This window comes from Lissotriton vulgaris, chromosome 4_1, assembly GCF_964263255.1.
Source record: "Lissotriton vulgaris chromosome 4_1, aLisVul1.2, whole genome shotgun sequence".
NCBI lineage: Eukaryota > Metazoa > Chordata > Amphibia > Caudata > Salamandridae > Lissotriton > Lissotriton vulgaris.
In genome coordinates, this window is record NC_141691.1 from 695512983 (window position 1) to 695538895 (window position 25913).

The window sequence follows — 25913 nt, forward strand, 5'->3', positions numbered from 1 at the left end:
GATTGTAGCCTACAAGAGGGAACGAAGAGTTCTGGCGCAGATAAAAAGTGCCGCCCAAAGGAAAACACTGGCACAAATTAAGCACAGAAAATAATTGCAAAAATGTAACAGCATTAGTTGTTAGAGATGTTAATGAGAGAGCATTCTCAATTTCTCCACCTAGGAGATTTAAGGAGTCTATTTATCTTTTACAAATGATATATTTACAGACTGAGACAATTGATCATTCAGTGGTATTTCAGAGGGAAGCGCATTCCTCATTAAAATCTTATCCTTAGTTTTACAATTACATTCTGGGGAGTGGAATAAAGTTAGTGGACTAGTTTCATGATCCGCTGTCCCACACACATCTTGTTTATGTTGATGCACTGAGCACTTTAAATCACATGACAGTAGCAGAAGTAGCCACGCGTTCATCCAGTATCAGGGAAATTGCCTCTTGGACAACACAGAGGAGCTCTACCAGTTGTATGATACAGCACGCTCACCAGGAGCATTATAGCACTTTTTAAAAACCCCCGTTTTTGTCCGTTTTGTTTAAATTGATTTCGACACTGTGACCTTGTTTTTAAAATTGAAATACCCACTGCCGCATACCTGCACCTTAAGTTGGTACATAACCGCATTTAGAGCGGATCCCTGCCCATTGAAAAGCGCACCACACCGCCAGAACGGCGGACATCTTAGGTGAGGGCTAGGATCGGGGCGGTCTAGTCGTCAGAAGGACGCTAGACCAGTACTTAAGGCTGACAAATTAGGCGGCCAAACACTTGGGAAATTGCCTCTTGGACAACACAGAGGAGCTCTACCAGTTGTATGATACAGCGCGCTCACCAGGAGCATTATAGCACTTTTTAAAAAACCCCGTTTTTGTCCGTTTTGTTTAAATTGATTTCGACACTGTGACCTTGTTTTTAAAATTGAAATACCCACTGCCGTATACCTGCACCTTAAATTGGTACATCACCGCGTTTAGAGCGGATCCCTGCCCATTGAAAAGCGCACCACACCGCCAGAACGGCGGACATCTTAGGTGAGGGCTAGGATTGGGGCGGTCTAGTCGTCAGAAGGACGCTAGACCAGTACTTAAGGCTGACAAATTAGGCAGCCAAACACTTGGGAAATTGCCTCTTGGACAACACAGAGGAGCTCTACCAGTTGTATGATACAGCGGGCTCACCAGGAGCATTATAGCACTTTTTAAAAACCCCCGTTTTTGTCCGTTTTGTTTAAATTGATTTTGACACTGTGACCTTGTTTTTAAAATTGAAATACCCACTGCCGCATACCTGCACCTTAAATTGGTACATCACCGCGTTTAGAGCGGATCCCTGCCCATTGAAAAGCGCACCACACCGCCAGAACGGCGGACATCTTAGGTGAGGGCTAGGATTGGGGCGGTCTAGTCGTCAGAAGGACGCTAGACCAGTACTTAAGGCTGACAAATTAGGCAGCCAAACACTTGGGAAATTGCCTCTTGGACAACACAGAGGAGCTCTACCAGTTGTATGATACAGCGCGCTCACCAGGAGCATTATAGCACTTTTTAAAAACCCCCGTTTTTGTCTGTTTTGTTTAAATTAATTTCGACACTGTGACCTTGTTTTTAAAATTGAAATACCCACTGCCGCATACCTGCACCTTAAATTGGTACATCACCGCGTTTAGAGCGGATCCCTGCCCATTGAAAAGCGCACCACACCGCCAGAACGGCGGACATCTTAGGTGAGGGCTAGGATTGGGGCGGTCTAGTCGTCTGAAGGACGCTAGACCAGTACTTAAGGCAGCCATGCTAACGCGCAGCGGGCACGCACGGCGGGCTCACCGACGCATCGCCGGAGTCACGCCAGAGTCCAGCCCGTCTGCGCCCGTCCGCGCACGGACGGGCGGGGGGCATGGACCTCTGGCCAACTGCGCACCTACTCCTCGGAGGAATTGCGCTGCCTGGACAAAGGTGAGGCACGCCTGGATTGTGATACCCTGCTGAAACTCCAAAAATACGCAATATGTAGCTCACATAATGCAACCCCTTCAGAGGTGTACTCCTCACTGGAAATAGCGAGCCTAAATACCCGCTCACTCCACTGTCACCACACTGAAGTCTATAATCTGCTGCAAGACAACGAGATAGATATACTGACCTTAACAGAGACCTGGCTGGGCGAGAGCTCGATGCCAGACATCATTGCCGCTCTCCCCAGCGGCTATGACGCCTTATGGCACAACCGCCCAGGAAATGCACGGGGGGAGGGGTAGCTGTGCTATTTAAAAAGGCTCTGTCAGTGGAAATACTGCTATCAGAGACAGTCGACCTGGCTGATCTACTCGGGGTGAAAGTCACAGTTAATAACTCATGTTGGGTGGTGCTAGCGGTTTATCGCCCACCCAATGCAACCCCAACGTTCCAGGACCTATTTGGCCCCATTATGTCAGACCTGTGCACCCGTTATACGAAAATCCTAGTCACAGGAGACTTTAATTTACATTGGGACAAACCCCATTGGGATCTACCTATGCGCCACTTGGACACCCTGATGTCAGCGCTAAGCTTTAAACAACTTGTGAAGGTTCCCACACACATCAAAGGTCATACTCTCGACCTGGTGTGGACTACAGACCCAAATGTGACACTTAAAGAGGTAGCCCCATGTATATGGTCTGACCATCATCTAGTATTCTGTGAGATACGTATTAATGGCCAAATAATTAATCCACCACCGGAAGTTAGGATAATCCGTAAATGGGCAGAGGTTGATTTGAGAACCCTGACCAAGGCGCTCCCGCTAAGGGATTGTCCTCCGAGCTCAGACCACAGTCTGGACCAGCAATACGCGGATTTAACACGGAGCTTGACTCTAGCTATTGATCAGATAGCACCTAAAAGAACGAAGCTGATAAAAGGACCTGGTAAGGAGGCCCCATGGTTTACGCCATCACTGAGGGACCACAAAAGGAAACTCAGAGCCCTGGAAAGAGGTTGGAGGAAAACTAAACAGGACTCAGCCAGGAACCTCTACCGAACCTCCCTTAATGCATATAAAAAACATATCACTCTTGCCAAAGCCGAATATTATGAATCCCGCCTAAGTAAGGCAGCCAACGTGCAGAAAGAGACCTTCAAGATCCTGTCGGAGTTGACTAAAAAACCAGACAGCTTCCAGTCCCCCATAAACTGTAATTCCTTTCAGGGATATTTTCTGGAGAAAGTAAGAACCATTATCCAGGAGATAAAAAGTGGTATGTCAAATGGGATGGTTACACCTACAGCCCCTCATATATCAGTTGACTGCTCCATCACACTGTTTCCAGAGATTGACACTCTGAGTCTGCAACAGCTGGTGGATAGAATCAAATCTGGATCTCCTGCTGACCCGTGTCCACCTAAAGTCTTCCAGGCAGCCCGTCCCTTATTAGAGGAGCGTGTCATCTCCCTCCTAAATAGGTCCTTGGAGACAGGGCAATTACCAGTAGAACTTAAAGAAGCGCGTGTAAGACCTTTGCTGAAGAAGCCAGGTGCAGACCCCGCAGTACTAAAAAACTACAGGCCGATCTCTCAGTTACCATTCCTCTCTAAAGTACTGGAACAACATGTACTAAAATCCCTGTCCATGTATCTGGAGTCTAATCATCTACTTCATGAACGACAGGCAGGGTTCCGAGCGCATCACAGCACCGAGTTGGTGATGCTCTCGGTGCTGGATGAATTGAGAGGCCTGGCTGACGGTAAAAAACCGAGCGCCCTGATCTTGTTAGACCTTTCAGCGGCGTTCGATACCGTCAGCCATGCTCTGCTTCTGGAAAGAATGAGTGACTTTGGCATCAAAGGCCTGGCCTTCAGATGGTTGCAATCCTTTCTGTTAGGAAGGACCCAAAGAATACAACTTGGGGAAGAAACTTCCGCAGTGGGGACGTTAGAATGTGGGGTGCCCCATGGCTCGGCCCTGTCCCCACTTCTATTTAACCTATACCTGCAACCTCTGATTGCTTCTCTGGCGCGCATGGGCTGCACAGTATTTAACTACGCGGACGACACGCAGCTGTTGCTGAGTGTCGATAACACAAGTGCTGCACAACTCCAAACTCAGAACATCTTGAGGTACACGGTCCAATGGATGACAGAAAATCTTCTAAAAATCAACCCAGACAAGACCGAGGTACTGGTGATTCCATCCGCCACCTCACCATGGTGTGACCTCTATTGGCCCGCAGAGTTAGGCCCGGCTCCAAAACCCAGCCTGAATGTGAAGAGCCTGGGGATTAAATTAGATTGTGACCTATCAATGGTCAACCAGATCTCTTCAGTGGTGGGTAGCTGCACCAACATTATCCGACAGCTACGGAAGCTAGTACCCATCATCTCCCAATCCATGTTACGCTCTATTGTCGCAGCCACAGTGATCTCGAGGATAGACTACGGAAGTGCCCTCTATCTTGGCCTGCCAAAAATCTTGACAAATAGGCTACAGGTTGTGATGAACGATGCTGCTCGTCTCATTTTTAGACTGCCAAGACGATCCAAAGCATCTCCCCTGTTACAGAGCCTTCATTGGCTCCCCATTAAGGAGCGAGGGGAATTTAAAAATTTGTGTATAGCCCACAAAGCCATCTATGGCATGGCGCCCGCATACATCAAAGACCGTGTGGCGGTGTACAGTCCAATGAGAACTCTTAGATCCTCAGACTCTCAATTATTGGTCTGCCCTCGGTACAAACTTGTTACCAAGGGAGGAAGAGCCTTCTCTGTGTTAGTTCCTCAGCTATGGAACACACTACCTGAGTCGCTGCGCAGGGAAGAGAACCTCCTACGCTTTAGAAAGGGGTTAAAAACGCTGCTGTTTAGGAGGTCCTTGAGTGCCAACTAGGCTGGTGGATGCCTTCTCTGTCTTGCTAAAGTTGTTGTTGCACCATCGATTCCCGAGCGCTTAGAGACCTGCAGGTGATTGGGCGCGTTACAAATCAAAAATAACAATAACAACAGTGTAATTGTGTGAAATCGTTTACAAGAACGGACCTTATATATGAATCTTTATTTAATTAATGTACTCTAGTCACATTGGCGTTTCTGTAAACCACCACTCTGCAGCAACAAAGCAAAACAACTCTGCTATTTTTTCTGAACCTGGGCACCATTGAACAAAATTGGAAGAACAGATGGGTCTGACATTTGGCACGCATTTTCAGCTTGTTAGCTAATCTGAACGGCGGGGCCAAGGGAACAAGGTAAAGTCAAGGAGTTTCTCGTTTCAAGGTTACATCTGTTGGAAAATGAAACAGGTTTAGAAAAACGCTTCGTAGCAGTCATTTGATTTTCTCTTGAGTGGTCACTGGCTGCTCATTGTCTGCAGCACTTTAACTACAGAAAGGCATCATTAATCGCTGAAAAAGCCAGTCGGTTTGCACCTAGCTGCATCATTCTTCACAGCCACAATGTACCTGAAGGCATTCTAGGAGTAATTAGCAAATCTCTGGCCTTTTGCACCAACCATATTTCAAACCTCTACTAATCATGTTGTTGGAAAGACCATAGTGCTAAGGTTCTGACTCCCTCCATTAGCATACACACGGGTTCATTTAAACACAGGAAAAAAGCACACGGAAAAAACAATGTATGAAATGGCTCATTCAACAGAGACATATTTTCTTTTTTGAAAACTGCCATCGGTGTGACTATTAACAGAGATTAGTTAAACATACAGCAAAGCAAGGACTTATTTACCATACTCTTGAAGGTTCTCGATCAGTTTTTTCAGATCTATGTTTAATTGACTTTCCACAAAGTTTCTAATGAAGTTGTTTTGAAGGGCCGTCTGAAACAAGAGAAAGACAGGAACAGTTTTAAAATATGGAATAAATTGTGCATGTACTACAAGTAAACTGCAGCACTGAGTATGTTTGTAGAAACTATATGAGATCGAATTATCAAAAAAATCCTTTGTTTATACTTTATATTGTTTTCCTAAAATAAATAAAATATTCTATCAAATTTATTTGAAATGTTTGATCTATAATGCTATTTACAGAGGTCATTGTATACTAGGCAAACACAAGGAGATGGTGGACGGCGCTCTGACACTTTTCAGACCCTCTCCCCCTGTCACAATCCATCATCGTTCTGTAGCTCACTCTGCCACCCCAGTTCAGACCCAGCCATATGCAAATCAGTTTTTACCCAATGCCTCATGGGAACAGTCCAGTCCGAACTGCCAAGCCAGGTCTTCCCTGGACTGGAAACAAGTATCCTGGGACCGGTTTCAGTGGTACACCCCTCATCAGCCAGGCTAGCTTGAATCCATTGGCAAAGTGAGCAAGAGACCCACGTCTGGGCATACCCTGCCAACATAGGGTGAACAAAGCAAACACAAGGAGATGATGGACAGAACGTTGAAACTTTCCAGACACCCCCCCCAGTCAAGGATCTGGGTGAATCCATCATCGTTCTTTAGCCAACATCACAGGTGTGGTGGGGACGACCCTGAGCAGTTAGGCCCCAATTTTATTTATGGGGCACAAGTCGACAGGCTGGCTGGCAGATTCTTACAGAGCCAAGAATTGTGTCATTGAGCTGGCTTTGGAGGGGGCCTGCGCAGCAGGCACTTGATGTGCAGAGTTCCCCAGTGTCAAAGACTAAGGGAGAGAGGCCTGCTGGCTTATCATTTATGAAAATGCATATTGAGGTGGTGGAGGACTGGCTGAAGTGGTGGCAGTGGCTGGGACGGTTTATGTGCTTTGGGGTATCTGGCTGTCTCCCCCCAACTTATTGCACTGTGACATGCATGTGACTGACGGGGATGCACTGACTCCCCCTCCGCCCTCAACATTAATTCTCAGTTCCTGGTGCTTACCAATCTCTATACATGTTGCACGTTATTGGGAGCATATTGTAAGTTTGTTTCTAATCTGTTTTTCATTTGTGGTTTACGCAGGGTGCGAGTGATGACCTGGTGGGATTGGACTAACCGAGTGACAGGGGATGTAAGAATGTATGGGTCTGGGTTGCTTTGAGAGAGGAAATATATACAGTAGGGATATGGGAGTGGAGCGTGAGAATTGGTAGGTCTCTGACCCATGGGGGTGCACAGATACACATGCCAGTCACAATTACTCAGCTACCGGACAGAAGAGATATGGGACTAACTAACTCATCGATAAGCTTGACTTGGAATGTGCATGGACTAAATTACCATGACAAGATAGATGTTGATTTGTCACGTAACTCTGTTTCAGAAAATAATAAGGTTCATGATTCAAGTAATCCTCGTACTTTCCAAAGGAGGAGTTCCAGAGTGGTCAGATTACCGGCCAGGTACAGGTGTTAGTGCTCTTTTGAAAAATTTGTATCTCAACACTACTATACTAGGTTGTTTATCGTATCTCTTTGCTAATTTTCTTACAGTGCTTTGATATTCACCTGGTTCCTCCCCTTCAACAGTTTCAGCTTCAGGTAGATGTTTAAGTGTGTCCCTACCTTCATGAAAATCTCTTTCACAAAGTCAAGGATCTCCTTAGAGTCAGCTCTGGGTACAAATCTGACTTCCGGCAACTTTGTGTAGTAATCCATCATGACAATGGCAAATTTGCTCTGATGTGGCAAGGTGTGGAATGGTCCTAAAACATCAATGCCCAGTTTTTCCCAAGGAGATTCAGGAAGGGATATGGGAGTGAGAGGAGGATTGGTCGTACATTCCAGCACTAGGGCATCAATGTCTCTATCCATTTGAGGCCACCAAAAGTATTCACGAACCCTGCGTTTGGTGAGAGTGGCTGACTAGGTATTATCAAACTTAGAACAACCTCAGGTACAGATAGAGTTTCTGCACAAAAAGCACATGGCACCTGGGACAACGAGTGGATTTGGAACAAGATGGACCTCTTGCAGGCTTTTCTCCTCATATTCTTCATATGCTAGTGGGGGTGGGCATATTAATAAAGCATGGAATTTTGCAGTTCGTGGTGGGCTCTTGCACAGATGATCAATGGTATTACACGATAACATGGGGCAAACTGGGCAACTCAAATTTAACATTTGTGAATTGTTATGGGCTAATTGCAGACAAGCTGGAATTATTTGAAACACTGTGGGGGACGAACCTTGCATGCATTTGTCTAGGGTACTGACTTAAATTGTGTGTTGCAAAAAAGAACAGGTAGATTGCACCCCCCCCCCCCCGCTTCAGCAGTCTAGTGTCTGCACATTTGAATGTCATAGTAAGGGCACACCATCTAGTCAATATCTGGAGAACGAGGCATCCCGAGGTCAGGCAGTGTACCTGCTACTATGGAGTACACGGGGAGATGGTCACAACTTGATTACTGTCTGGGGTTGAGCATATTGCACACACCTTGTCAGATCACTCTCCTGTATTATTTTGACTCAGGCTGCCAAGTGCCCCTCTCCAAGCCACATTATAGGTGGCTTGCCCTTGAGACTGTATTAGGACCTCTATTTGCAGAAATGAAGAGGGAAATTCTTCAACAAAATAAAGATACTGTGGACTCATTTGACACAACATGGGAAGCCTTTAAAGTAGCCATCTAGGGCAAATGTATAGCCAAGCATGGTGGAATCCTGCACTGTCTACGTAGAGGCTTAAAGCAACTGGAGAGTGAACCAAGGACTTTGGAAATGGAGTTGGTGGATTAGGCAGTGCGGGGACACCTTAGAGTGAATTAAAGCCAGGGTTACTGCATTCCAAGAGGTGGCGGAGCAAGAATGCATGTAGAGGGGCAGAAGAGCCTCTCTCACAATATTTAGGGTCAGTGCTTTTGGACTTGCTCTGAGATAGGCATAGGCTGTTCCTAGAGCAGCACTCTACACCAGATGATCTCTCTTTGGTGATTGACTGTCTACCCATTTATAAAGCACCAGGGCTGTATGTAATTCCACCTGAATTTTATAAAAGATATGCCCAGTAACTAGGCCCTAAATTGCTGGAGCTCTTTGAAGAGGTTCATCAGATAGGTACATTACTACAGATCATGCAGGAGTTGTGATCATTACCCTCTTGAAGCTGGGTAAGCCCCCCTCTGCATGCAACTCTTACCACCTGCTGTCGCTACTTAACTATGATTTGAAAATATTAGCAAAATTTATGGCTAAAAGACTTGCACCAAGTATGCCTCAGTTGGTTGACCCAGATCAGTCAGGGTTTGTTCCGGGGTGCTCAACAACACATCATTTTCTCACCCTTTTTGCCATAATTCAGTCGCTCGACCCAGAGCTGTACATGGCTATGATATTTCTTGATGCCACAAAGGAATATGACTCCATGGAGTGGGCCTTTTTATTTGCTATCTATGAGAGGATGAGTATGGCCCAGCTCCTTTTAGTTTTTTTTTCAGAGTTTTATGTAGCGCAAACTTGACCCAAAGGTATCAGGTATCAGAATGCCTTACATGAGCACGTTGCATTACACAGGGACACATTAATTTTTGTTAGGCACTGGGAGATTGAGTGTTTTGCCCAGAATCACAGGATGTTGAGTGTCATAGCCGAAACTTGATTACCCATATTTGAGATCGCCCGCCCTAGCCGTTAGGCCACATCCACTTCCCAATTGATTGATACAGTTACTGTATGATAAAACTATGGCAAGGGTCCGCATAAATAGGGTGTCATTGGAAACCTTCACATCGGGGCGGCGCACCTGGCAGGGGTATCCCCTTTCACCATTTTTGTTTGCGCTAGCACTAGAGCTTATGGTGACTATGGCCCCACAGCTATACATTCTGTACTTATGGCAACCCGACGACAGACTTTGTGTCACACTGCAAAAAATCATGTGATTCATCACATACTCCAGTATGTGGATTAACTAGGTCTCTAATTTTTCCGTTAACTGACAATACCCAGCAGATTACTCCAAACCTTCAACTGTGAAGGTGCACTGAAGAGCTCAAATATTTAGGTATTTGGATACATAGGGTTAGAGAGACTGTAATTCATGGGAACTATGGTGCCATTATGGTCCCCATCACTGAGCAAATCTCCAGGGAGCTCTCACTTGCGCTATCATTGGCAGGGCGCATAGGCTTTTGACGATGGTGCTGCTACAGAACCTACTAAACCTTTTTTCAATATACCAATTTTGCTGACAACAGCATTTTTCTCGGAACTCAAGGCTCAAATGGTTTGGTTAGCATGGGCTGGGAAGCAAACATGAATACAATAGTAAACCCTCACACTACCATTTCATAAGGGGGAATTTAGGGCACCCGACTTTGAACTTTACTATATTTGCGCCCAGACCCACTTTGCACTCCACTGATATCATCTTACAACTTATCTTGCACATTGATAAGTGGAATTGGCTTACATTCTGCCTTTTCTGCCACAGACATCCATTGGAAACCCACTCGCCTTCAGTTACAGGCTATTCACTACAGTGGAGTGCACCATTAGCGCATACGACAACTTGTATTTGTAATTGCATTTCTATAGCACTTACTACCCCTGATGAGTCGTCAAAGCACTTTTTGGAAAGTAGAATACCACTCCAGAACCCAAAAAGTATTAGTGGTGAATTAGTATAGGTAAATATGAAATTAATTTGAGCTGTGGACATGTGACCATGTTAGTTGGATTGAAAAGGATAGTGGAGGGATGGAAGAGAGAAGGGTCTAAAAAGTGTTTATTTGGAGATCATAGGAGTAGGAAGATGTTTGGGATGAGTAAGGAGAGATGGAGGAGAAAAGAGTCTCTAGAAGTGGATTAGGGAGAGAGATGAGCTTAAGAGGGATACATGAGGGAAGGGTTTAGGAAGGCTTGTTTGGGAGATCTGAATAGTAAAAGAGGTTTGAGATGATACAAGAAGGGGTAGAGGAGGGAAGAGTCTAGAAAGTGTTATTTTGGAGATCTTAGTGGTAGAATGAGATTTGGGATGAGTCTGAGACTTAAGGTAGAATTTTCTTTAGGACAGGTAGTGGGGGAGAAATAGGGTAGTCTAATGGACTACCCTATTTCTCACCCACTACCTGTCTAAAAGAACAGTAGTGGAATGAGGTTCGGGATGAGTTAGACAGTGGAGGTAGATGATATATTGAGTGAGGTATAGGGTGAGATATAGGATAGTGCAATTGGAGATGCTGAAATAGCAATAAAGTAATAAATATAAAGATACATAAGTACTTGAACGGTATATATGTATAAGGAAGGTAATATATCTAGATTTAAATTGTATATATTTGAGGAAAAAGACTGGTGCAGTGCTCTATATTCCCTCGCCTGCCGCTGGGACATCACTCACTATTGCCAGTCACATATGAGAGATTAATGCACTCCTAACTGTAGGAGAGGGGCTGCGATATTGGGAAGACCTGTATCGACAGGGCACATTTCTGACACGAGAGGACTACCTCGGTGATGGCCCAGGAACTTCCTGGGTGGTCTTTACGTGTCACTGAGTCAAAAATAGCTTTAGAAGAAGCTCCGAGGGTTCCCGAAGGAGCCACGTATTTGATATACTAGCCAACTTCATTGATGCCAAATCTACTAGGCACTTGATAACCATTCTATATTGTAATGCCCACAAAGAGACTAAGACACTGGCTCCAAAAGCTAGGAGGACCTGAGAGGAAGAACTGGGTCAGACAATTTCAAATGAGATGTGAAAATATAGCTGTACACAAACAGGACAGGAATGCACTAGAATTAGGCTTCTTGTCATACATTATCAATTCTTAATCCGTGTTTACTACAGCTCCAAGGTGTAGCATGACCAATGCTGAAAATGTGGAGAAGTGAGTGCTGGATTGTACGTCAGACAATTTATAAATTCTGGGAGAAGGTATTTTTAGCCCTGGTCCACTTTATTGGAGATGTGTTTGCTGTAGACCCATGGATTGGATTATTGGGATATGTAAAAAAAAGTAATTGCATCTTATAGGAAACTTGTAGCCCAAGGACTCTTATTGTACTTGGGGTAGGGGGTGGGCTCTGAAATTCAAACAATGTATTGGAACTGTAATATATTGCAATGGGCAAATTGAACTATATGCTGAAATGCTACCTCCTCCCTCAAGACCTAGGGATATATGTCAGCCCCTTAGAACATTTTCTATTACATCCATCAGCCAACTCTGGCTTAGAAGAACCTGGGTCCAATATCAGGGTCTGATGTGCCTATTAAGACTACCAGATACCTGAAACTCTAATCCCTGACTACAATCTGGTCTCCTTGGCGGTGTTGCCCTGTCTGGCCAGCTACACTGCTTCTGCCATATTCGACTGTTATAATCACACTGCAATATATGTTTTAATGATTGGCTAATGCTTAATGTACACACCTCTCTCATGTTTCTTTGGGGGGGTTTCTAGTATTCTGCGTTAGCGTTTTTTATGCTTTATTGTAATATCGAGTTATAATTTAAAATAAATGTAATTAAACAATAAACATGAACAAAATATTCCAAGAGAAAACATGTAGCACTGGTCTCAAGGCCTCGCTTTATCTTGGTTCAGGACTTATCAGCCCACAGCTTCTTGTACCTAAAAGTTGGGTAGCCAAACTCCTCTGTAAGATTGTTAACACTTTAGTATGGTAGTATATTTGGGCTGATTATTGGTGCATAGGTGAATGCAACAAAGCAGAAAAGGATTTTGAATATTATATCTACAATTAAATATTTTGAGTAGGTAAATTTATATGCTTTTTGTTAGTATATATCTGATTTAAAAACAGGAAGATTAAGACCTCTGTCTTGGAGAGAATTCAATTATATAATGCTGATGTTCCTATTTTGGGATGGTGGGCGAATCCAAACAGTCAACACTGCCACAATGAAATAGGTAATCTAACTTCCCCCTTGTCGCGTTACCCTTCAGGAAACTTCAACTTCCTGATATCAAAACCTAAGGAAGGTGCTAGCTGTATTAAGATACATGGATTTAACATGAAATATATGGTAAATACCACAAATGAATGTGGATGTTACAGTCATGCATTATGCTAATTTCAGTCCAATAACTGGGTGACAAAAATAATATATCTCTCAGTCATGCAAGTGAAATCCATAAACATAATTGTAGCAGTGGATACCATTTCACCAAGAAGACTCCTAAACGAGTTGAGCAAACTTGGGGCTGAGTAACTTTGTAAATTGAGTTAGGAATTGACTGTGAGATGAGCAACAGAGAGTGACGGTAAATGGAGCCCATTATGAGTCAGATGATTTGCTAACTGGATTACCAGAGAGCTCAATAACCTTATATACTCAGATGTTAAATTGGAAAATATTTGAAAGGTAAAGAAAGCTTATTTGCAGGTGAGGAAACAACCTTTACTACGCGGTCAAAACACCGCAGTACCATCACAACGCAGATTTTACAACGCAAGTCATTACCACGACTTGCACTGGAGGGCGCTCTAGACTAAGGAATAGTGTGATTTACTATTCCAACACCTTCCCTACTGTACATAAGCTGCAGTTGGAATAGTAAATCATACTATTCTGAAGTCCAGCACCCTACAGCGCAAGTCGTGGTAACGATTTGCGTTGTAAAAGCTGCTTTGTGATGTACCGCATGGTTACGTCATATATCCTTGCAGGTGGTACACATCTTGGTTATGGTATGAATATTATAGAAGGAATGGAAAAATAAGGAGCAATACAAAAAACATTAAGAATGATCAGTGACATTGCAACTAAAACTCAATAAAGGCCATTGCACCCTTGTGTTTTAGAGTGCTGCAATCCGGAGGAATAGTGTGTTTGGAAATTAATTCTTAACTGTCACCAGACCTAAGCAGGAAGATAGTGAACGTAGACGTGACTGGATCTGGATAGATATTTTGCCAAGAGAAACACAGAGTTCTAAATAGAAGCAATTTAATGACGAAGCTGCACCAATAGCAAATTCCCAATCAAACCACAATGCCAGCTATCTATGGAGAGACTGAAGACTATCGGAAGATTTGCTTTCAGATGCTTAATGGTTTAACATATTAAATCATGCATCCTTTGTACAGACAAGTACGCGTAAATCAGGAGGCAATGCTGGTTGGTATGGTAAGAGTAGGCATGGACATTAGAAGCGTTAATGGATCTGGCAGTAACTAAAAGGTATTCTATTAAGGAATCTATGGGCCTACAAAATGCAATGTACTGAACTATTTTTCCCTTAAACATTTATTTAGTTACTTATATGCCACTCAGTGCTACTACAATCACTTTTAAGCACTGCAAAGTAAGCACATGTTCACACCATGAAGAGCAAGGGGGGAAGAGGAAGGGTATATAAAGAAGAATTAGGTGCTTGGAGAGAACTGGGGAAAGGAGGAATAGAGAATAGAGTGTAGCACACAGCAAACCAATGGCCATCAACTGAGCAAGAAATACTCCCTAATTGACTCAGGAATATTACTAGTAATACCCTTTTTCAGCACTAAAGTTTTTAGATTCCTATTGAAGATATTGTGATCAGAGTTGTACAGTAGAAGGGAATCGAAGAGACTAGCTCCCACATGGCTGATCATGTCACCTCTGACTTAGCAATGTCATGTACGTCTGAACTTCAGTATGGAATGTCAATGATGGTTAGGAGTGCACCCATCTAGTAATTGAATTTTAAGAAAAATTATATTTATTGAACACCATCAAACGAAAATCACCAAAGGATGGGTAGTTGAAACATTTACACTGATGTAAATAAAAACTTGCAGTGGAAAATGATGAAGGTGTACTCCTTTAAGAGCAGGTGTAGTGTTGAGGTTCTCTAAAATTCGACATATACTGCTTCTCCCTTCAGGGATAGCCTGCAGGTATTCCTCTGATTGGCGCACCCTCACCAACTAGGATGGTAGCATGGACCAAACGTGTATAAGTACTCACATCTCTTGCATCAGAATCATGATTGCAGAGATTTCACCCTCGTAAATATGATTTGCTCAATGGTAAGGTAAGGTAATACTTTATTGTACAGTTAATTAAAACCATTACAAACCATTGTCAATAAAAACGGTTTCGTGTTTCTATAGCAGCCATAATAATTTGCATTAGTACTGTGATAAAATGTAACAAACGCTGCGATTAAAAGGTGTTGAAGCTAAAATGGTTAAGAAACAGGTAGGATGTAAGATTGTTACAAAGCTAAGTCACTTCTAGCATACCATTGAAGAGCTTTGCATGGTTGGGCTGACCTGCTTTCCCCTTCAAAATACAGTTGATTATTGTAGTCCATAATCGGCCTGGGTAACAAAAAGTTATCCTCCCTGTAAGCTTGTGCTCCTGAATGCCAGCTGGGCCCTCGTTATCAACCAATCTTTTGGGCTTTGAGGATACGAATGTTGCACTGGGTTCCGTCACTGTCCTTCCTGATTTTTGCTAATATGAGTGCTGTCCCTTCTTCATTCAGGTTGTGTTGCTGGCTTCTGCTCTACAGACAGGCTAATTTGGCTTTTTCTGTTTGTTTTTTCTTTATGTTAAGACAAGCATCTACGACTTCAAGGTATTTTACCAGTCGGCAGCTCAAAAGGACTTCGTCACCCGAGAAGCATGCCAGGACCGCTTCCCTGCATGACCTTATTCGTTTTTTGTTGAAAAGTGGTCTCAGAAGGTTCCGGCGATCTTGTAGCAGATCCTTACAGATGGTAATAAGGTGTAAGATGTTTTCTTCTCCGTTGCCACAAAGGCGGCACTTTGCTGACGTTGAGGGATGCAGCCAAGGGGTCATGTGGTCTGCAGAAGGCAATAGTCCTAGGCGGAATTTCAGTAACTTCTCTTTTGTTTTTTTGGTGGAGCTGGTCTGAAGGTTTGTTTGTGGCCTAAGTTTGGTGGAAGACTGTAGCCAGCCATGTGCTCGCTCCGCCAGTAGGGCCTTGTCCTGCAGGAGAGATTCATTTTTGACGATGGTATTTACTGCTTTTTTAAAGCCCGCAAAGGGCCCTTGCAGATCCCATAGTTGACGCACCCCCAAGTGTTTTATTGGGTCCTCCAAGAAAAGCCTTGCGGGGCAGTTTTCTTTAGTTTGCAGTTCCATCCAAAGGAGAGCGTTAAATGTGTTTGCTTCTACCCTGCTTATTTTATACCAGCTTTTTAAGTATACTCCTTTACGGGCCAGCTCTTCTTTTGTGAGCTCAAATTCGAGTCTAATCTGCCTGGGTGATGTGTACCTCGGCAAACCCAAGATCATACGCAGTGCTCTTGTTACTGTGCCATCTACCGTTTCAGCATCCATTCCTCTCATTGCTTCGCTTCCATATGTGGCAGATGGAATCAGTTTTGCCTGAATCATCTTTATTAGAGGAAGGAGGCTTGGTCCGGTGATCTTATTTTTTAGGTTCCTTAAAGATACTGCTGTCAATAGTCCTATTTTTTTTATTTCCTCGCATTGTGGCTTAAAGCTCCCATTGGAGTCAAGAATGACCCCCAAATATCTATATTTACTTGTAATGTCCAGCTTCCTTGAGTCCAGGAACCAGTTGTTCATTGGTTTCTTTTTACGATTGATGCACATGACTTTATTTTTTTCTTGATTAATACTGAGTTTGTTTATTTTGGAATATTGCGAGGTGATAACCAACAGTCGCTGTAGGCCTATCGGAGTCCGGCTGATCAGCACCAAGTCATCTGCGAAGAACAAGTTAGACAACTGTGTGCCCCCTAACTTGGGTGCATGAGAGTTACTTTCATTCAGCAAGGTTGTCAATTCAGCCATAAAAAGATTGAATAATGTTGTTGCAAGTACGCATCCTTGTTTTACCCCTGTGCTTGTAAGGATCTTTCTGGATAAAAATTCCCCTGCACCTAGTTTGACCTAAACCCAGGTATTACAGTGCAAGAGAATTAATTGGCTCAACATCAGCGGGGGACTTTTCATTTTCTTTAGTTTTTGCCACAGCATGTTTCTATTAACATGGTCAAAGGCAGAAATATAGTCAATGTAGCACAGGTATAAAGGTTGTTTTGACATAAGTGCTGCATCAATCATGAAGATAGGGCTAGTATATTAGTGGTTGTCCCCATGTTTTTGCGAAAGCCGGTTTGGTTGTGAGGGATTGCTGTTGTATCTTCCACTTAAGATGTTAGCTCCTGGAGTAAGAGGTCCACGTAGTATTTTGCCTCATTATCAAGTGGTAATTCAGCCAGTATGGCAGACTTTCCTTATGTGCACATCTCCTCATAACAGTTTCTTTGTGGGTATTCTGAGGACGGTACAGCTGCAAAAGTTAGTAAATTCTCACAAGCATGCACATTTGTGGATATTCACAACTCATTTGCAGGTAGGATACCGTGCTGAATGTGTTTGGAGATTTATTAAAAATCGGCATAGGTGCAAATCAGTTTACAACAAGGGAATGGAGAGGTAATAACCTTGACATTCATGGGGATGTAGAGGAAAGGGTTTCTCCATATGGAAAAAAATAATTCAAATGGAGAGAGTATAACAAGTTCAGGAGTGCAGATGCACTCTAGAATTGTGCTTCGCATGGAGAAAAGTCCACCGACACATTTCCACATATGTAAATTGTTATGTATATAAATAGTCCTGGTAGAGGGAACTGTTTCAAATTATCAGGAGTATTCTTGTAACTGTTTGTGAATTCGATGAATGTCAGATATCTTATATATAAACTTATGTGGGTAAATTTCCTACTTTAAAGTTTGAGGTTTTGTGGACCTGCCCTTTGTGGATAGGCCAAAGCAGTGTAAACCTGCAATTTGCCTTCAAACTGTTTTGAAATGGGTCACAAAGAATACATGGACCTGCAGAAGGTGCTGAATATAATGTAACTTGGAGAATTGCAAAATGTGTTTCTGTTTGTGAAAGAAATAGGGTTAATCTTTAAAATCAAGAGCATGTCCAGTGAGTACTTTAAATAACATATGATTGGATATAATATTAACATTTTGAATAGTCGATCATGGGAGAGGTGTGTGTGTTTGTTACAGTAATTTAAAATTGAGTTGTAAAACTCAAGAAAATAAGTGCCTGTGTGTGGGAAATTGGGTTTTTGATTGAGGGGCTGGAGACCCTTCTCAAGCAACAACCCCAATCCCTATCAGGTGGAACTATAAAACTCACTAAATTAACCTGTGCTTAACCCTCTGATAGCTTGACACAAAAGCAATCAGGCTTAGCTTAGAAGCAATGTCTTGGCAGATAGATTAGTCCATTAGATTGCCAAAATATAGATCCCATTATAGCCTATGAGATTTATATTTCGGAGGACTGGATGTCTGTTACCGTTGTAAAGGAGAAACCCATCCGCCAAGATCTAAAGCAGGCCTTTAATTATTTATGCAGCACTCAAATAGTAATAAAGAGAAAACACAGCACAAGAAAAATCCTACATTTGAATAAATAAAATGACACCACAACAAATTAAATCCAATCAGTGAACTGGAGCTAGAAATTTCTTATGTTTTTAGTGACAACTAGCACTTAAAAAAACAAAGCGTCAACTGCAAACACCTAGTCACGTGAGACCGCGGCAAAGTCCATAGTTATGCCTGACTGTGATGGAGCACAGTTCAGATACACAAATCGATTTGGCGAGAAATGTCTAAAAAGTTTAAGTTCAGTGGGGCAAGGCAGACGGCGGTGTTCAAGGAGGTGGGCTCATCATCAAGGTGCCACTGAATAAAGTTGCGGTGAAGATTTCTATGTTTGAACTTCCTGTGATGGGGTGGGCTCTTCCCTGGGCACAGCTTCCTCCGATCAGCACTGGTGGTCCGTCACCCCGCTTTCACCTACTTCCCTCCCCTTCTCTCAGCAGCCTGAAACCCGTCCTCAAGATGCGTGGGAAATAGAAGACCCGGACTCGTGCTGGCGGAGCAAAGACTGGACGGAGCCCTTTAAGTGGGAGTATCCAACTACTGATGACACACCCTCCGTATGCGGCACGACGTCAAAAGAACTGAGGAAATATAAATTTTATGGTCAAGTAATGTTCCCTAGCGTGTCCCCACCGTCTCCATGTACCAGCTTAAAGTACATGTAACTTCCCTCCTGTGCCAGCTATGAAGACGCAAATACATTTGCGTCCACCGTTAACATGTCCTCTTTCAGACCCACCCTGAATGGGTTGAATATTCCGTTTCCAAGTATGCCTTGCCAACGTCTTTTTATGGTGTACTCTACACGTTTTTCAGCTCTGGCACACTAGGCCCTGAATTCTGCCATCGAGCCTTTTTTCTCTGCTTTCTGACTCTGAAAGCCTCAGCCCAGGCAGCCTCTGTACTCGTGACCTCTGTCCTACTCTCTGTGCGGCCCATGGCGCTTAGCTCAGCCTGCTGCCTGCCAAGACTGTATTCAACCTTCAAATTATCTGTTCCGCTCCTCGAAACTGCATTCCTGCCTACTAGTTTAAGTAAACATTCCCCCAGCTGAAAGGCGAAAGGCCCGGCCTCACTGTCTCCATGCAAGTAATTCATAGTCTCTGTTACCATGGAAGGCCCATGCCCCTCGCATCCCGTGCAGACACTTAGGCGCTTATACACGCACTCACAGTCAGTATAGAATAGCTTCTGCCCCAGAGACCTTTCCCTCTAGATAGTATGGTTCCCAAACATCAGATATCAGATATGATAGAAGTACGAGTTGATCTGACATGCCAGACTTCAGTCTCTTTCCGCCAGTGTAAATGTCAAGTCCCCTGCACCCGTCTGTTTCACGTCAATCATACGTCATGCAACTGCGCGCGCACCCATGCTTCAGATTTCTGCTGACATTACAAAATTCTGCCTTGTTGCCACCCACTGTGACACCTATCTGTGACGTTTCTAGTACACACCTCCATGTGCACGCCCAGTTCACGCCTTCTAATTACGTACTACTATCACGTGGATGCTGTTATCTTGTTTCTCCCAGCTGTTACGCCTACTGCATAGGTTTCTATAATGCAAGTCAAGTATATAAGCTATGTATTGTCAATAAAATATTGCTCTATCCCTTCCTGAACCCCTGTGGTTGCAGGAACATGATATCCAGGTCATGACCATTCCTTTTTAAGGAATAAAACCCCTAAGAACTCTAACACCACGGACTCTGCCTCTTTATTTCCGATTGAGTTATTATTGATTAAGTACTTACCTGCATAGAAATTAAGACGGTAAATCAAATATTTACCACAGAACGGCAGACTCAGGAATGGACGGACAGCGTTTCCCAGGAAGAGGAGGTCGGAGTATGCTACAAGGAGACCGAAGACATCGCCCAGCAGACTAGAAGGGACTCGGTGAAGCCAGGAGGCCAACGTTCCTACGAGCCGCCCCGCCACGTTCCCACGGGAGGAGCGTGGCTTCGTCAGGTACGGGGCAGAGTGGCGGGCTGGGTTGGGCGTATGCGAAAGCCTAACGAGTGACCTGCACGGTGACAGCTGCGCGTAAAGAGAACTCCCTGTACCTATCATGAACACTCCTCACGTCAGTTAGCTAGTACACTGTGCACCAAGGTTTCCATCACTCCCGGCCCTTTTTCTTAGCCCCAAAAGCCGTATTCTAATATCGTCCTTTCTCTGTTCTTTTTCTTGGACTTTTCCGGATCGGCGTGAGACCCGGCCGTCTGAGCCTGAGTGCTGGACTCCTCGAGAAGATCACCCCTCGACCCAGCAGCTTCTACCAGAGAGAGACTTGCTAGCAGAAGGCGTAAATCCTATATCAAAATAAAACCTTCACTTAAAACGTTCCTAAGAGTTTCTGACTCCATATCTTCTACTCCGTCCCCTCCTCCCTCTCCCAACCTAGGACAAGTGGTGTCAGAAGTGGGATCATCATCACAATCCCTCTGCGAAAAAGAGATGGAGACCCTGATTCAGCACGTGATCAAAAGTCAGGAAAAGCTTGAGTGGGCGGTGGAACAACAGATGACTTCGGCTCACGAAGACAGAGAAATGTTTAAAACCACAATTGCGGCCCACATTGAAAGTATGAAGCACGTGCCGCCTCCCCCTGGGTTTGTCACTGGAGAGACTCGCACCCATACCCCACACCCTTCGGGTATTGCGTTCCAAAAGTATGTAAGGGGTGAGGATCCCGATGCCTTTATGATGAACTTCGAGAGAGCCGCTAGAGCCTTGGGCTGACCCGAAGAAAAATGGCCATTCTTTCTTGCACCCCTCCTCACGGGAGAAGCCCAAGCGGCTTATCAAGCGGCCAATCCTTTAGAACACGCCCCATATGCAACCATCAAAGACGTTATTTTGGACCATTTAGGATTGGATCAGGAGGCCTATAGAGTGCGCTTCCGGAAAGAGAGAGGGACCCCCGGGGAGAACCCCAACACTCTCTTCTTTCGTCTGAAAATGATGATGGATAAATGGTTAAAGCCAGAGGCATATACCAAGGAGGAGATCTTGAATAAAATATACCTGGAACAGTTCATGGACTCCCTCCCCTATGCTTCCCAGAGATGGCTAAGGCAGCATTCAGGGTTAGATATTGGACAGGCCATTGGGATGGCCGCTACATTTGCCAGGGCCCAACCCAGGAATCCCTCCTGGGACAGTGAAAAAACCAGCAAACAGACACCGCTCCTGAAAGTGGAGAAGAAGGCCAAACAGAGTGGGGAAAAACCACATCCAAAAGCCCCCGGAGGCTTCTCTCCGCTGGCAAGAGCACTGCAATGCTTTGAGTTTGGGGACTGGGGTCACATCGCTCGGATGTGCCCCTGCAAACGTCCCCCGGAGGAGCCTATGTAAGTGGGGTATCTACCCAAAACAGTGCTATACTCATCTGAAATGGGTGCATCGTTTTATGTAAGTATGGGGATGAATGGCAATAAGATAAAAGCTCTCCTAGATTCGGGGTGCAAACAATCCGTAGTACAGGAACGTTTGGTTCTGCCTAGTCAGTTTCTTCCCCAAGCCACTGTGCACATACGGTGCGTCCATGGGGACGTCAAGCCTTACCCCTTAGCCTCGATTACCCTGCATATCCCAGACAAAGGGTCGAGTACAGTCAGAGTAGGAGTAGTAGCTACTCTCCCTGAAGATATGATCCTGGGGGTGGATAACCCGGAGTTTTTGTCCTTGTTTCGGGATAAATTGAGGCAGCCCCATCAAGCAGAGAAGGGAGCCATTCCGGCATACATATCCCCTGAACCCTGGGCGAAGGATCGTAGTTTCAAGTTCGCCCAAAGCGAGGACAGGTCCTTGTACAATGCTTGGGAGACGACCCATAGAACCCAGGGAGACACCACCCATACTTATCCTCGATTTCATATCAAAAGGGATTTGCTATACAGGGTAGCACAAGAAGGAAGTGAATCCCAACTGCTAGTACCCACCCCTTTTAGGGAGCAGGTGCTTTTCTTTGCACACACGCACCTCACGGCAGGACACGCAGGGAAGGAAAAAACCACCGAAAGCATCTTAAGGCATTTCTTCTGGCCTGGAATTTATAAGGAGGTGCAAGAATACTGTGCACAATGCGAGATATGTCAAAGACGAAACACTCACAGACCTATCGGAGCCCCATTACACCCAATGCCCATTATAGGTACTCCATTTGAATGGGTGGGTATGGATCTAATAGGACCCCTGCCGAAATCATCCAGAGGAAATCTATACGCTCTTGTAATTGTAGACTATGCGACCAGGTTCATTGAAGCCTTCCCTTTGAGAGCCCCCACCACTACCGCCATAGCAGGGAAATTTGTTGAACTGTTTCTAAGAGTCGGATTTCCTAAAGAAGTTCTGACTGATCAAGGAACCCCATTCACTTCCAGATTGATGAGAGAGGTATGCAAGTCTCTGGACGTTAAACACCTAAAAACATCCGTGTACCACCCCCAAACGGATGGGTTGGTGGAAAGGTACAATCAGACTCTGAAGACCACCTTGAAAAAAATGTTGACCTCAGAAGGACAGGATTGGGATCGACTACTTCCATTGGCCCTCTATGTGTTGAGAACACAGAAACAGAGTAGTCTCTGTGGCTCGTCCTTCGAGCTCCTGTATGGGCATCTGCCAAGATCTCTCATGGAGATGACCAAGGACCTGTGGGAAAACGAAGAAACTGAAGAACAGAAGTCCGTACTGGAATACACCAACTACGGACAAAATTGGGTAAACTGAGGGATCTTGCTTACTCTAACTTAGAAGGCAGCCAAAAACGACAAGAGAAAAACTATGACAAAGGCAAGAGACTACGACGTCTCAGTGTGGGCAAGTGGGCCCTTGTGCTTCTACCAAATCTAGGAGGGAAACGGAAGACCGAGTGGCAAGGACTATTCCAGGTGGTGGAAACCATAGGCGACACTACTTACCGACTGCGCCTATCCCCCACGAAGACACAATGTTACCATATTAATCTCTTAAAAGAGTGGATAGGTCCTCCACCTAAAGGAACCCATTTGGCAGTCCCCTCAGCTGGTGAGGTCCCCTCCACGGTGGAGCAATTGTTGGTAAACCCCAACCTGACAGAACAACGTAAGCAAGACCTGGAGAAGTTAGTACATTCCTTTGCAGACGTCTTTTCGGACCTACCCGGGAAGACGGACTTAATCGAGCATCACATAGAGACTCCCCCAGGCCAAGTGGTCAAACGAAGACCATACCGTATCCCTGCGGCTAGGAGAGCAGCCGTAAAAAAGGAAGTGCAAGATATGATGTCCCTGGGAGTCATAAGACCCTCGAAAAGTAACTGGTCTTCGCCAATTGTTATGATTCCAAAACCCGACGGTTCCAAACGTTTTTGTATGGATTTTAGGGCCTTAAATGCCATATCTAAGTTTGACACATACCCTATTCCGCGGGTTGATGAACTAATAGAGAAGATAGGGGATGCCCAGTTCATCACGACCATAGACCTCACAAAAGGATACTGGCAGGTACCCCTAAGGGAGGAGGACAGAAAGAAAACAGCTTTTGTGACAGATGACGGACTCTACGAATTTACTGTACTTCCCTTCGGACCCCACGGGACGCCTGCTACGTTCCAAAGATTGATGAACCTGATTCTACAGCCCTATCTGGCTTTTAGTTCAGCCTATCTGGACGACATTGTAATATACAGTCGCACTTGGGAAGAACATCTACAACATATTCGACTCATTCTATCAGCTCTCCGTACAGCAGGGCTGCACATCAACTCAAAAAAATCTAGAGCTGCCTTTACCTGTGTAAACTATCTGGGATATGTGTTGGGGAATGGCACTATTGCTCCTCAAAGCGAAAAGGTGAAAGCAATAGCAGAAGTTCTTTCCGGAAAACAAAAGAGACCTACGTGCATTCTTAGGTCTCATCGGATACTACAGACGTTTTATCCCTAGATTTGCGGAAGAAGCCGCGCCCCTGACAGACCTACTGCGGAAAGACGTGAAACCCAGAGAGTTCCATCAGCCCTCTTCTGATGCGATAAAAGCCTTCAATTCCCTAAAAAACCACATGACAACTGCCCCTGTTTTGATGTCCCCAGACTTTGAGAAACCTTTCATACTGGCCACAGATGCCTCCGCTGTCGGCATAGGCGCAGTATTGTCCCAGACAGGCCCAGATGGACTAGAACATCCGTGCTATACTTAAGTCGAAAACTCTTCCCTAGAGAGGTCAGGTATTCCACGATAGAGAGGGAGGGGTTAGCTATTAAATGGGCCTTAGAAAAACTAAACTATTATCTTGAGGGGAGGCCATTCATCCTTCATACCGATCATGCCCCATTGAAGTGGATGCAACAGAATAGCAGTAAGAATCCCAGGGTTCTTCGGTGGCTCCTGGCCCTCCAACCATATGCCTTTACGGTATGCCACAAAAAGGGGTCTGAGAATGGGAATGCAGAGAGTGTTCCCTCTCCCCAAACGGGAGAATCCAGGGGGGGAGGTGTGTGACGGGGTGGGCTTTTCCCTGGGCACAGCTTCCTCCGATCAGCACTGGTGGTCCGTCACCCCGCTTTCACCTACTTCCCTCCCCTTCTCTCAGCAGCCTGAAACCCGTCCTCAAGATGCGTGGGAAATAGAAGACCTGGACTCGTGCTGGCGGAGCAAAGACTGGACGGAGCCCTTTAAGTGGGAGTATCCAACTACTGATGACACACCCTCCGTATACGGCGCATCGTCAAAAGAATGGCAGACCCAGGAAGGGACGGACAGCGTTTCCCAGGAAGAGGAGGTCGGAGTATGCTACACGGAGACCGAAGACATCGCCCAGCAGACTAGAAGGGACTCGGCGAAGCCAGGAGGCCAACGTTCCTACGAGCCGCCCCGCCACGTTCCCACGGGAGGAGCGTGGCTCTGTCAGGTACAGGGCAGAGTGGCGGGCTGGGTTGGGCGTATGCGAAAGCCTAACGAGTGACCTGCACGGTGACAGCTGCGCATAAAGAGAACTCCCTGTACCTATCACGAGCACTCCTCACGTCAGTTAGCTAGTACACTGTGCACCAAGGTTTCCTTCACTCCCGGCCCTTTTTCTTAGCCCCAAAAGCCGTATTCTAATATCGTCCTTTCTCTGTTCTTTTTCTTGGACTGTTCCAGATCGGCGTGAGGCCCGGCCGTCTGAGCCTGAACGCTGGACTCCTCGAGAAGATCACCCCTCGACCCAGAAGCTTCTACCAGAGAGAGACTTGCTAGCAGAAGGCGTAAATCCTATATCAAAATAAAACCTTCACTTAAAACTTTTCTAAGAGTTTCTGACTCCATATCTTCTACTCCGTCCCCTCCACCCTCTCCCAACCTAGGACATCTCCCTTTTGGAAGTCGAAAATCTCCAGTGGGAAGAACCTGCAGGTTGCAGTTGAGGAGGAGTTCTAGAGGCCAGACACTCTTCCGAAGAGGAGACACTGGACAAGATCTGCTGCTGCGGAAAAGAACTAGGCGGTATCGCAAACTCTGGCTGACTGGCAATGCACCTTAGGCAAATTGGCGAGCAGGTAGGTCCCGTCTTCTGTTCGTTCTTTTCAGTTGAATATATGTTAAAAGTTCCAAGTTTAGTTTTTTGGTTGTTTGGGGCCCCTCTAGCAATGTCTAAGAAAGGAGAGTAACC

The 25913-nt window shown here is 45.0% G+C and overlaps 1 protein-coding gene across 1 annotated transcript in view; it reads right to left on the reverse strand.

The window, feature by feature from the left end:
- ABCA13 (ATP binding cassette subfamily A member 13) overlaps nucleotides 1-25913 on the reverse strand; it is a 2590787-nt gene that overhangs the window by 1897867 nt on the left and 667007 nt on the right. Inside the window, exon 18 of the mRNA XM_086964984.1 lies at nucleotides 5717-5807. Coding sequence (XP_086821110.1) covers nucleotides 5717-5807 — 91 coding nt within the window. The remainder of the gene's footprint in view (nucleotides 1-5716; nucleotides 5808-25913) is intronic.